We start from the raw sequence: 13080 nt of genomic DNA, 5'->3' as shown, positions 1-13080 counted from the left end.
GTGTGAGTCAGAGATTTCGGCCTGTTTCATGATGCTGTCTGCAGATTTTTGCTGACTCCTGTGTTAGTTTCTAAAAATGCTATTAAGCTTATGTTTTACAATCTGTGTACATCTGAGGAGTAGATATTCCAGGGATTAACTTTCCCGGTTCCCTAGACCTTCAGTCATCAAAAAGAAAAGAAAAAGGAAGAAAAGCAAAAAGAAGCAGGTATGACAGCACTTTTTCATTTGTTCTATAAAAAGCCTTGTGAAGCAGATAAATCAGAATTATTATCCAGCCAAGGAAGATCATATGTATGCAGGTTTTTGAGGCAAAGTGGGAGTATGAAAAATACACAGCTCCAGTAAACAGGCTGTAGCATTTATAACACACTGCTTTTCTACAAAGGGCGTTACAAATATTCATGCACAAATGAATTCTGACAGTCACCCCCTGCCCCATGAAGGAGGTGAGAAAATACTGCATTCCCTATTTTACTAATGAAAAAAACTGAAGTGGTAAAGAATATAAATGGGGCACAAGCAGTCACAAAATGCATGTCTGCACTGCCCCATAGCCATGCCCACGATGACCACCGTGAAGCACATCCCTGCTCTACAGTCACTGACTCCCAGAAAGGAGGCAACGTAGCCTCTTCAGAGTGCTCATCCCAGCAGTGGTCTTATGTGCTGTCTCCGGCATGCTTCTTGGCACATGCGCAGTGCTGCTAACAGGCGTTACGCTGCCTCCGTTCTGGGATTTGGCATACGTGGCGAGCAGGACCGACAGAGCAGAGAATGCTTCACGGCAGCACGCCAGAGCACAGGACTGAGCCCATGCAGACCTGTCCAGAGAGATACTGTATTACATGGCAGGACCACTGTAAGTACAAGGCAACAAATACTCTACAGAAAGCAAAACCAGAAATAAACAAAGCTGTCTTTCAACTCTTTCTACAGAACAGATACTGCTGAAGATACTTCATAAGGAGGGATTTTGCCCTAGGGAGAGATTTTGCCAGAGCAGGCAATACTAATGGATCCATTAGTAAAGGTCTGCACAATGGTATAACCCCTCTCCCTATCCCAGTACAAGGCCAAGTCTTATTATGTAAGACCTGAGCAAAAGGAGTCTTAGTCTCATGCAGATTTCTTTAGCTCCCACAAAATCCAACTCCAACTTAACCTCCACATAAGCAGAATGGCTTATAGCAGTGATTCTCAACTGGAGTGCTGGAAGAGCCTTTCAAGGGTGCCACAGCACAGGTGCCATCACTGCTACTGCAGTCAGCTGAAGCTTCCCCAAGCGGCTTCTGCTAAGCCGGGCTAGGAAGGGCTGCAGCAAGGATGACCTGCACGCTCCTGCCAATGTGCCTCTATCTCCAAGAGAAGTGTGGGGGTTGGACAGAGAAGGACTGCAGCATGTACTGCCTGCTTTAGGTTTATTATATAACTCTAACACAGGCAGGACTGTAGGCTCCTACCCCAACCCATCCTGGCTCCACGTAAAGGCACCCAGGGCAGCCCAACCTGGCTACAGCCACTGGTGGCAGCACTGCTGTTGAGAACCAATGAGGTAAGTTGAGACAGCACAACAGTGGCTTTCAAACGAGGTGCAGCCAAATACAAAACACTTATGGATGGGTGCCATGAATCTAAAAGGGCTGACTGAGAACCACTGGCTTATAGCTACTGAATGGTGCACTCATTCCCTTATGGAAAATACTTGCAAAATTCAATGCCGGGGAAGCCAACAGGAATCTGTAGATATCTGATACAGTCCTATAGAAAGCACTCTACTTAACATGAAATTTTAATGCAAGAATCATAATCATACATGCTGTCCAAGAATGGTGCTGTATTAAAATGGACTGTTAAAGCTTTAAGAATACTGGAAATGGACTGAACCATTGCACTCATTCTAAAAATGATGCTCCTGTGAATGACAAGAACTACTCTCTTTTAAAAAGCAGCAGACTTCACTAGGCCATAAATGGCCCACCATGTCTTGCTCATGCACCAATATATGTCATGAACCTGGAGAAATATAATATCGCCTCAGAAGCAAATAGATGACTGGCAGTGCAAGGCACTACTTGGAAAATTCACTTCCATACCCTGGTGCCAAGTCAAGCCCCAGCACTCAACCTCTCGGTTGAGACTCAGAGCTCTTTGAAGTGGAGGGCCTTGTGCATGCCATCCAGGATAAGATTATTGCTACAAACAACTGCAAGAAATTTATCCTCAAAGGCGACAAACATGGCATGTGCGATGCAGTCTTACCAAGAAAATGATCCACCAAATGACAAGCAGAGGTCAGGTTCTTGATAGGTGAAAATGTGCCAAAATGGCACAGTGCCTTAAATGAGATAGTGCATCAGTAATTGATACATCAGCTAATGGTACAAATAAAGTCCACCAAGAGTGCTGGAAAATGATAAAACCAAAATTTACTGGGATATAAATAACAAACATCACAGATCAGACTGTGGCATGCTACCAGCCTGATTTCCTGGTTGCGCACGAGGCCAATGCAGCACTACTCAATGATGTTGCTCTCCCCCAGCCTGACAATGTGCAGAGGGAAATGAGGAAAGTACTGTGACCTGACATGAAGTGAGAATGGTACCACTAATACTCTTTGCATCACAACTGATTGTAAAGGCTTAAAGTACGGGTCAACAAGATTTTGCACTCTGCAAGTTGGATAAAATGGTTCCATGGGCTAAATCTGGCCTGCAGACCATAGGTAATTAACCTCTGGCCTAAGGAATGCTGGAAATGTAACAAACCTTCACACTTATTCAGAAGTTATGCTCCTACGGACAGCAAGTGTTACCAGAAAAGGTCCTTCAGTGTGTGTTAGCAGCTATGGCTCTGCTGCTTATGGCCTACCATGTTCTGCGCACACAGAGCCTAGACAGCCAGTATAGCGGGAAACCAGGTTTTGCTGCAGAAACAGAGCAGGACCAAACTGCCTTTCTATGAAGCAAGTAGGGCAAGCTGGAGGAAAGTTTGCCTCAGAAGTGTGTATCTGATCTGTGATTCCTTCCACAATGTTCCACCCATCCGTAAGTTTATGGTTAAGTAGGTAATCCTTGCTCAGGGATATGCCTAAAGGAACAACCTAGCTCCAGAACTTACTTATTTCATTCCTGCTCCTTCCTTTCATACAAAGGTATACAATATACAATGCTATACAATAACTATACAAGTGCTTTTCTTCCTACTTACAAGAAAGTATGCTTTATATAAATATGCCCGGAGGGTATATTCCTTACTCCATGCCTGTCTTCAGTTTTCTCTAAAGGAATGGATTTAATTTCTCATTTTAAGGTGGACAGATGTGGTACATTATCTATTAGTCTTGCTTCCAAGAAGGGACAGATTCTCACATTCAATGGTATGTTTATGAAATTCCTGTAGCGGAAGGGAAAATCCACCAAGATACTGGAGGTAAAAGGTGAAGGTAAATACTATGTTTTGAAACAGGGCCCAGTCTTTATTCATGTGTCTGGCTCACAGTTTCAACTGAGCTACTTCATTGTGTATATAAGGCAAACCAGATCTGGCCTGTGATTAGCAAATTATAACAACAACAAAAAAAAGCCATGGTAGAAGGTTAGGAAATTAAAAAAGATTTGGGACTAGGAAATGTTTCAACCTTTTGGGACTAACTGTCTCAATCCTGGTGTAACCAGACTCCAGCTGAAATTCATCATACTAAGTACATCACTGTGAGGACAGTCATGGGATCTCCGACATCAGAAGTATCCTAAAGGAACCAAATTTTCATAGCTTCCCCTCCAAATATAATAGTCTCATATATTGTTTGGTTGCCATAATCGCAAGGGATGACTTTTACCCCTATGTTGCTATTTACTTTAGAAATTAGGTCCATAGTGTGTCAAGAAATGGGATAGGTATAGCCCTTATTCAGGCAAAATTCCCACCATCTTCACCTGCATGTTAATCTGAGGGCCACAGATACCAAGCCTACATTTGCCGTGTGGGAAAAGCTTGAGAATTTATGCAAATAGGTTACCATAAACCAATATACCCCATGATATATGATTTTTTGAAAAGCCCCTCTTCTTTCTATGTATTATAGCCTCAATACCACAACTAGCGCTCTGAGGAGACAGGTGCAATTTCAAATCAAAGTTCAAATCGTTATGCAGAAAAATCTGTCACCTATCAAACCCAACCTTCATCGCTTTCCTCTTGAATGCTGGAACAGAAGGGGAGCAGGGGGATGGGTAATTAAAATAGAGATTGAAAAATCCAACAAACAAGTGTTATAATAGATAGACATATTATACATGGAGTAGTGCAGGCACTGCCTCATACAAAAACAGCCTGATTTTGAATTACTGTAATTAACTGCAAAAGCTTGCTGATTTGTTGATGCAATATAATGTCAATCTTTTTCATAAACTTGTTAGATTCTTTGTAAATAAACAGCAAAAATTATACAAGGAGCAAAAACTCAGTTTCCTATTTTTAATCCCTCCTCAGTGCTGCATAGTAAAATGTACATTTGTGAGGAACGAGAGAGAAATAAGGTCATTTGGGCCAGCAGTCTGCCTGCAACCCATTGATGCAAAAGAAAACTATTGAATTCAGTGAGAGTAGGATTAAACTCTCCTTTTTTTCCCTCCCTGTTTGGGGGGGGTGGGGCAAAGAAAAACCTATGATCCTAAATCCACAAATTCTTGCTTATGTAATGAGTACTTACTCAGGCAAAAAAAACCCTTTGACATCAAAGATATTTCTCAAAGTCAAGATAAGGGTGGTGCAATCGGACACTAGCCAAGAATAGGGTCGATTTGGAGAGTGGCTTCTCAGACGAGTAGGTCTGACCCACAGAAACCATCCCAATGATCTCTGAGAGGCTCCTGTATATACACCTCTATTAATAACGTTATTGAAAAGACAGTTAATACTGATTTATTTCAGTCAGTGAAGATGTGTCTATCAGGCAAATCCTACTAGAGCACAAAAACACTTTTTCAAATATTCATTTCAGTTTTACATAAAAATTAATTTACAGTACGCTCCTCTGAAAGACAGTTGCTTGTAAAAAAAGACACACTTGACTTATTTTCCTTCATAGAAATGTGTGTTCTCTGCACTCCGGCACAGAAATGTATATTTAACAACAAGGGAATGTATATTTAACAACAAATGCCCAGGAAAAAAAAATGATCCAAATGCTCTTGGAGTAGGAAACATCAAGGCTGTTAGAAATTATAAAAATAAATTAAAGCAATTAGGATATTTAATAGTAGTTAATAATCACCTTATTTTCAATAATAAATTGCACTGTAACTTTGAACATTTATATTAAGTCAAACCCCCACTAATGGAAGAATGTGTAGGAGGATTAAAGAGACAGGAGTACAATTCCACCATGTGTTTTTCATAGAGTTTCTCCCTGATCTTTTTATTCAAGGGAGGCAAGTTTTGGCCTCCAACTAGAACAAGCCTTGGCCCTTGCCATTATACAGAGAGGATCTGGACCCCCCAGAGAAACTATACTGCCTTTACATCTTTTCTGAGGACAATGGTGACTTCCCACCCACCACGTCAGCAACATGAACAAAGCTCCAACCTCTGTGACCTTAGCCACCAAGGAGGATCCTCAAGAGGAGTGCCATGCATCACTGCCCCTCATCCACCCACTGAAGGATAACCCACTCCCTGCCCAGCCTCATTTGTTGAGGACCTAAAGAACTGAGATCCTCGGACTTGGGAAGTAAGAAGATTGCTTAGATGTTTGAAGAAGCCCTTTGGTGCAGATCATGCCCTGATGTCTCACGCAATCTCAATTTTACCATGCAGCACTGCACACCAGGAAAACAACCCGAGACCAAATTGGCAGTCCCAATGGCAGCCAAGCTGCCACTGTCTTCAGACTGACCAAAAAGTTTATACAGTCAGGTTCTTAGGTGTACTCCATTGATGGGAGCTGGGATTGTTCCTCAATTATCCAGGCACTTTGAAAATGCCACCCAAAAACAACCAGGCTATTGCATAGTTAGCAGGCTCAACTTAACTGTACTAGAACAAGGGCTGGCAACCTTGACAGCACAGGCTGCCTTTCCAACCTGGTCCCCAGCACAGGTCACAAGCCTTTGCCCCTCAGAACAGCCAGCTGCCTTTGCTTACCCTTGCCACCGATCCCCATCCCCTCTGCAGCAACAGTAAGCACAGACACGCAATGGAGCAGCAGGCTGCACAACAGAGGGGAGCATTACAAAGGGAACAAGTGGCATGGAGAAGCTCTGTGATCCCAATCCCACATGCCAGGTCAGGTCTTCACAGGCTGGACTGGACCTCTTTGCTGGCTGAATGCAGCCCAGAGGCCACAGGTTGCCACCCCCTGCCCTAGAACATTAGACTTACAGGGCTAGAATTTGTCCTCAGTTCCACGCAAACAACCATATTAACATCGCTGAGATTTAACCAAGGGCAGGACTCTGCTATTTATTAAAACTATTTTCACGTCTTATATTTCCTGGATTCTGACACCATGCACCACATGAAAAAGCAAGAATCTGTTGGATCTAAGACATGCATCCAAAATGAAATGCTTAACCAAATCCTCAACTTGTTTATATTAGCATAAACCAAGAGCAAGAAGAGAATCCCACCCTTAATGATGATGATGATGATGATCAATTCAATACTTTTAACAACAGTAAATATTGCAGAATTCAAGCCTGAGCCCAATCCTACAAATTACTGAAAAGATCTGACTCATGGTAGTGAGAACTATATGCATGAGAAGTGGCGCAAAATTAGGCCTTTCATAGACACAACAAGAAAAAAAAAAAAATCAGGACAGTATTCTCAGACTCAGACCATTTAAATATTCATTGATACTCGTCTTGCAAGAGATGCAGACAGAATGAAATGCTCATACTGGAAAGGACTGAGAACAATCTGAGTACTAAGGAGAGGGGATGGTCAACAGGGAAAAAAGGAAATTGCCTTTTTTTCCCCTTTTACTGACTTTTCAAATTTTTTAATTTGAATTTCATTGAATTTTTTTAGGGTGCCAATGTCACCAGTCACAAAAATCCACATGACGACATGCAGCATTTCTGTAAATAAGCCTGATTCAGTATTTACTAGAGACATAAATAAAATATAACATTTGAGTGTAGCAATTTATAGTTGTGGTGTAACAATTTTAGCCTGATGTTATAGATAGGGTTTTCTAACCAGGAAGTAGAAATTAATGTTATTTGGGGTCCGATTTTGGTATTTGGCAATATTTCCTTTATAAACTGTCTCAGCAAACGACATGTTTAGATATAGTAGGATAAGCCATTTTTCTTCAGATGTAAAAAATACAAAGGGATTTTGAGCCTGATCCTGTTTCAATTAAAAGTCCCTGGGAACAGGAATGAGCCAATTCTTTTTTCTTGAGCTACTAAATTATCCAGTACTGCAACCCTTAAAGCCTAGAGTAGTCCACTGGCTTAAATGGGGCTACTTACTTTGGTAAGCCAATGCACATGGGTAAAGGAGACAGAATTAAGGAATTAGACAGATTTGTGTAACCCAAATTATTGTTAATTGCTTTCAAAAGAATACAATATTTTGCCACTATTTTCCCACTAAATTAAAACATCCAGGCAGATTAATATTTTAAAAGATATATCCAATTGGTTTCTATTTAATAATGAAGGCTGCCAAGCTCCATCTCTTTCTAGCAGCTGGATTCTTGGATAAAATCATTTTGTATGGTACGGACAAGGCTATTCTGAAAATAGCATCACTATAAGATGAAAGATGGCAAGGACCCTTACAACACTGATTTATTTCCATGAAAAAAAAAAAAGTCTCGTGATCAATGCTTAAGTAGAAGTTTTCCATTTATATTTTCATACCTCAAAATCTCAGAAGAGATATCCAAGAAATGAAAAATTATGAAAAGGTTGGGGGGGGGGGATAAACATATGAATAAATTTCACATTCACTACTTGTATTGTTAAAAATGTGTGACAGGAAAAAAATATCTAGGCATCCAAAGAACTTTTGTTTACCACCAGCACACGTACAGACATGCACGCATTCACAAGAAGACAAAACTGATCAACAAACTGTTTTCTAATTGTCTTTTCTGTTTCTACTAGAAAAGTATACATACGAGATCATTTCCTAAACACCTGTGATTTTATACATCTTGTGTAATGTTTGGCGTGCATGCACACACACGCACACACACACACACACACCCACCATGAGGTGATATTACACTTCTCTGATTCTAACTGCATTACATCTTGGACTTCGTATTTAATCCATTTACACAAAGTTCTCTTTTTAGTGGGCATTTTTTCCAGTAATGAGTATTCCTATATAGTCCAGCACAATGTTATTTTTAAATGAGACGACTCATATTTTATAGTCCACTAAGGAACGCATCCATTCTAACATTCAAAGCTAAATGTGAAATTGTGCTATCGTAAATTTAGTAATAAAGACATCAAATAACATTTTACTGGATGTCTCAAAATGCGCAAGTATGAAAGTTTATAAAACACATTTAAAGTATACAGGTTTACAATCTTCCACCCGCCTTTCTGTTACTAATTGTTTTAATACAGAAAATGATGCTGAGTATCAAGTCTAGCCCTGCACAGTTATCAATGATGGATCTGAACTTATGTTCATGCGAAGAAATCAAAAGATAAATGCCTCAATCTTGCAAACCTATTTCATATGACTCATCCTTACTTCAATGAATAGTCCTGATGATATAAAAAAAGAATGATTCACATTAATCTTTCTGAAAATTTGCTTGCCTATAAATATGTGCATAATTTACTTGTTATCATTATGTAGTTTATACATTCTGAGCAATAATAAAAGGCATGATGACTAATTTAAAGACCCCCAAATCTGTCTCTTGTATATCATAAATACATAGTTCATATTTTAAAGTCTAAGCAGCATGAGGGCCATCTTAAACAAAAGAGAAGGTGGGGGGAGAGAGGGGGAAAAAACCCAAAAACTAAAGGATAAAAAATGGTTTTTTTGATAGAACCAAACTTTGAGTTCAGTCCAGCAGAACTTGTTCACAAAAGGAGAGCTACTGAAGTTGAATGAAACCAGTTCTTAATTTGTCAAAAATCAACATCATATTCTTATATTTTAGTTATTTTATGAAAATATCCAGGATATCAACTCAAAGTAGTACATCAATCAATTTTTGGTTGTGAAAAATATAAACAACATTTTAATATTCCACTTTTTAACTGAAGTCACAAATATACTTACTTTAGAAAATAAAATTAAAATAGCTCTTCATTTGTTTTAATTATTACTTTATTCATATAACTCCAAGAGTGTGCCATGCTATCCTTACCAGTAAAGCATCAAAAACACACCTAAGTAACATTAAAATATTTTAATCTGGATAGATCTAGATATTAAGTAGACATCTGTGAGAAAGAAATGCATCGTGTGCTGTTACCAGTAGTTTAGTTATAAGTGGCAGGACTATCATATCCAGCACTAGTCTCATACAAGTCCAAATGTCTGCAGTGTTGCATATAATTGAAAGATTGGGAGCTGAAATAAAGTAAGAAATTCAGTATTGTGTGTGGCACTATAAAATGTAATAGTTCTTTAACATCCGGTAGAATAAAAATGATAAATTTTAAACAGACATATAATATACGGTGACCGGCAATTATAACCAAAGAGAAAAGCATAGCTACTTATATTCTTGAATAACCATACACAGAAAATCCCCCAAAATGGTACTAAAACATGCAAACAAAATACTACAAACAGCCTCCATGACTGTATCAGCTTTTGGGGTTTTTAAATGAATCATTCAGGTTTGCATTTCATTCAGTATGGACCTGTTCTATTATGCTGAGTTCCCATACTTTTCTTTATAACATACCAAAGCCTTTTACATTGTCAAAGCAATGACATTGATCAAATGACTGAGGATCTTTCAAATGAACACTGGCAAAACCTTTAGGATTTTTCTTTAGGAAAACATGTTACAATTGCATTGGACTGATTACTACAGCATACAAGAAACCCCCTGGTCAAGATACATGTCCTAAAATATTTTCTGATGCCAAATATACAGAAGAGTGGCATAAGAAAAAGAAACTGGCCAACGATGAGCTGTTTATGAAATCTAAAAATATATAGCCTTGGACACACAAAATTCTTCTCACTGAACACCAGATCGATATCATCATCACGGACCAACTTTTCACAGACACCTAACCGGGAAACCTGTGCGTCAGAAACACTGGGGATATGTCAGACGTCAGGCGCCAAAGCGTCTTTGGCTAGTCTTTCTTTTTCTTTTCTTTTACTATCTTTCTTTTCTTCTATTCCTTCCAGGTCTCTATTTATTGTTTTTAAACCTAAAATTATGTATTCTTATTCGTATTTTTTTGCTTTGTTTTTCTCCATTTATACTGTGCACTGATGAGCAAAGCATCATTCGGCAAGCAGTTGTTAAAAGCAGTAACCTAACATGGTTTCCGGATGCACCTGTTACATCAGTACTTTTTACAAAGCAAGTCTTCCAATTAGCCTCTTGTGCTGCCTCCTAAATGAACTAAAACTTATTTCCTCTGATCTCATTTAAGGGAATTACCTTGTTATGAAGGCTAGGCAGACATTGCAGATTAGTTCTATAATATTTCACTGACTTGATTTAAACGAGAAAGTAACAGACAGACAGCAAGCAGACAAGGTTGAACAAACAGGTGCTATTTCCCAAATAATAATAATAATAATGGTATTGTCTTATCATGTATTCCTTATCATTAAAATAATACCTCATTCTATTAATTTTTGGTACTTAAAACAGCACAAGTAACTGTGAAGGCAAGTGGTAAAGATGCAGTGAATAGACTTCCAATTTTTAAAAACAGGATCTGTTTTCTATCACAGTGAAATTTTAGCCATCATAATACTAGACAATTAAAGAACATCTTGAGTTTGATTTCCATCTTTCTTTACATTTCTACACATTAGATGTATTTAAAAAATGAGGATTTGCTGTATGACATATTTTAGTAATTCCCCGAGTTAGACAAACACCCCAGCCCTATAGTCTAAGCGAACGTAGCAAGGATTTCACCAACTCCTACAGTGGCATTGGGTTTTGTGTGGTTGTGCGAACTCTTTGTTTTTGCATAGCACGCCATCGCGTGCTACTCTCTCCCTCCAAGCACATAAAAACAATGCTCATCTGCGCGCTAATAAAACGGCGACGCATCTTCTGCTCAGCAGATATTAAGTGATGCTCACACGCTTCTCTTTTTTTTTTTCCTTTTTTGCGCGCGCCTACCTTTCCGTGCACATCCCCAGAACCGAATTCACTTCTACCCCACCCACCCGCAGTTGTGAGAAGAGGCAGGACTTGAAGCGACTGGGTTAAAAAAAAAAAAAAAAAACCAAAAAAACTCATCCTTCTGCACACAGCCGAGCAAGGAAATTTCAGCCCAGCATCCCACAATGCAGAAGTCATGGACCATTCAGCTTTGTTTTCCTTGGGTGAAATGCAGTCCTCCACTTACAAGTTACCTACTACAGCTCAACCCACGTCCACTAAGTGGTTCAAAGAGAGAAGAACAATAATAATAATAATAATAATAATAAAGTCACTAGCCCATTTCTTCTCTCTTTCAACCCCGAGCTGAGGTGAAAACGCAATGTCCTGGGGGTCCCCCCTGCGCTTCGTCCCTCCTCGCCGCGCGAATAAGCGGAGACGGCCCGTGGGGCTTGCGAGGGCGCCCCCGCCTCCAGCCGGCCCGGGCCCGGGCCCCAGCCCCGGCCCCGGCCCCGGGGCCGCTGCAAGGGGAGGGGAGGGGAAGGGGCTCTTCCCTTTTGTTCCCACGGCTGCGCGCCCGGGCGCGGGGCGGGGGGGCAGCGCGAGAAACTTTGCGGCCGGGGGAGCCGCCGGCGGCAACTCACGTTGTGGCGGACGGGAAGGGTCCCTCGGAGGAGCGGGTCCTGCCCGCGGCTTGCAAAAGTGCGAGGAGGCTGAAGAGGAGCCGCCAGCCAGCAGCCATCTTCCCCCGCGAGGCGCGCTGCCCTTCCCGGGCCGGCGAGGGGCAGAGCCGGCGCTGTGGGGGGGTCCGCGCCCGCGCCCGGAGCGGAGCGGCGCCGCCCGGCGGGGACGCGGCGAGGGGACGCGGGCTCGGCTCGGCTCGCCCCTACTCCCGCGGCGCCGGCTCCGGCTGCCTCGGCTCCGCCGCCATCAGCGCGACTTTTGTAACAGATCCGTGTGTGTGTGTGTGTGCGCGCGTGTGTGCGTGCGCCTCTTCCCTGATTTATTCCCCTGATTGCAGCGGGGAAGGAGGAGGCGGGGGGCGGGGGGAGGCGGGCACGGCTCCTTACAAGGCGGCGGGGGGGGAACCGGGCGGCGGGCACGGCTCCTCCTGCGCCCGCCGCCCCGGCCTCCAGCCTTCCCGGCTGCCCCGCCGCACGCCGGCCTCCGCCAGGTTTTAAGGCGGGGATGGCTGGCCTTTTCCCCCGGCAAGCTGAGAGAGCCTGCACCCTCCTCCTCCTCCTCCCACCCCTGTCCCTTGTCCCCCCGGGCCATGTGGGGACTCCCCCCGGCAAGCTGACAGAGCCTGCACCCTCCTCCTCCCAACTCTGCCCCTTGTCCCCCGGGGCAATGTGACCGCTTCCCCTGGCAAGCTGAGAAACCTTCATCCTCCTCCCAGCCCTGGCCCCTGTCCAGGGGCAACACGTAGGGGGGTGACTGCAGGTGCACCCCTACGAAGGCGCCGCCGGGCGGTCACCGCTCACCACCCCGACACCGACACCGCTGGCGGCATCCGTGGACGGTCCGCTATCACCACTGGCCACCACCAATGCCACTCGCCACCCCCACCCCTGCCACCGACAGCACCAGTGGGGTTTACGGGAGCTCCCCCTTACCGCTGCCACGCTCCCACCGCCACCATGCCCCCCCCAGTCGCTGGGGGCATGCGTCATTCATGCCCTTGTCCTCCCTGGCAATACGATGACTTGCTTCTTCCCCAGGCAAGCTGAGAAAACCTTCTTCATCCTCCTCCTAACCCTGTCCCCAGGGGCAGC

At 42.8% G+C, this 13080-nt stretch overlaps 1 protein-coding gene across 4 annotated transcripts in view; it reads right to left on the bottom strand.

Moving 5' to 3' along the window:
• The window catches only part of CACNA2D1 (calcium voltage-gated channel auxiliary subunit alpha2delta 1), a 653615-nt gene extending 641294 nt beyond the window's left edge, over positions 1–12321 (bottom strand). For all 4 annotated transcript variants that reach the window (XM_090041889.1, XM_090041890.1, XM_090041891.1 and 1 more), the window contains exon 1: positions 11950–12321. In XM_090041889.1, the coding sequence (XP_089898015.1) occupies positions 11950–12047 (98 nt within the window). In that variant the 5' untranslated portion in view covers positions 12048–12321. The remainder of the gene's footprint in view (positions 1–11949) is intronic.
• Between the last annotated feature and the right edge of the window lie 759 nt (positions 12322–13080).

The sequence above is a fragment of the Crocodylus siamensis genome, chromosome 4 (assembly GCF_052110815.1).
Source record: "Crocodylus siamensis isolate JL-2025a chromosome 4, ASM5211081v1, whole genome shotgun sequence".
Lineage (NCBI taxonomy): Eukaryota > Metazoa > Chordata > Crocodylia > Crocodylidae > Crocodylus > Crocodylus siamensis.
Note: the sequence above shows the minus strand (reverse complement) of the source record. Positions and strands in the feature narration are given on the sequence as shown.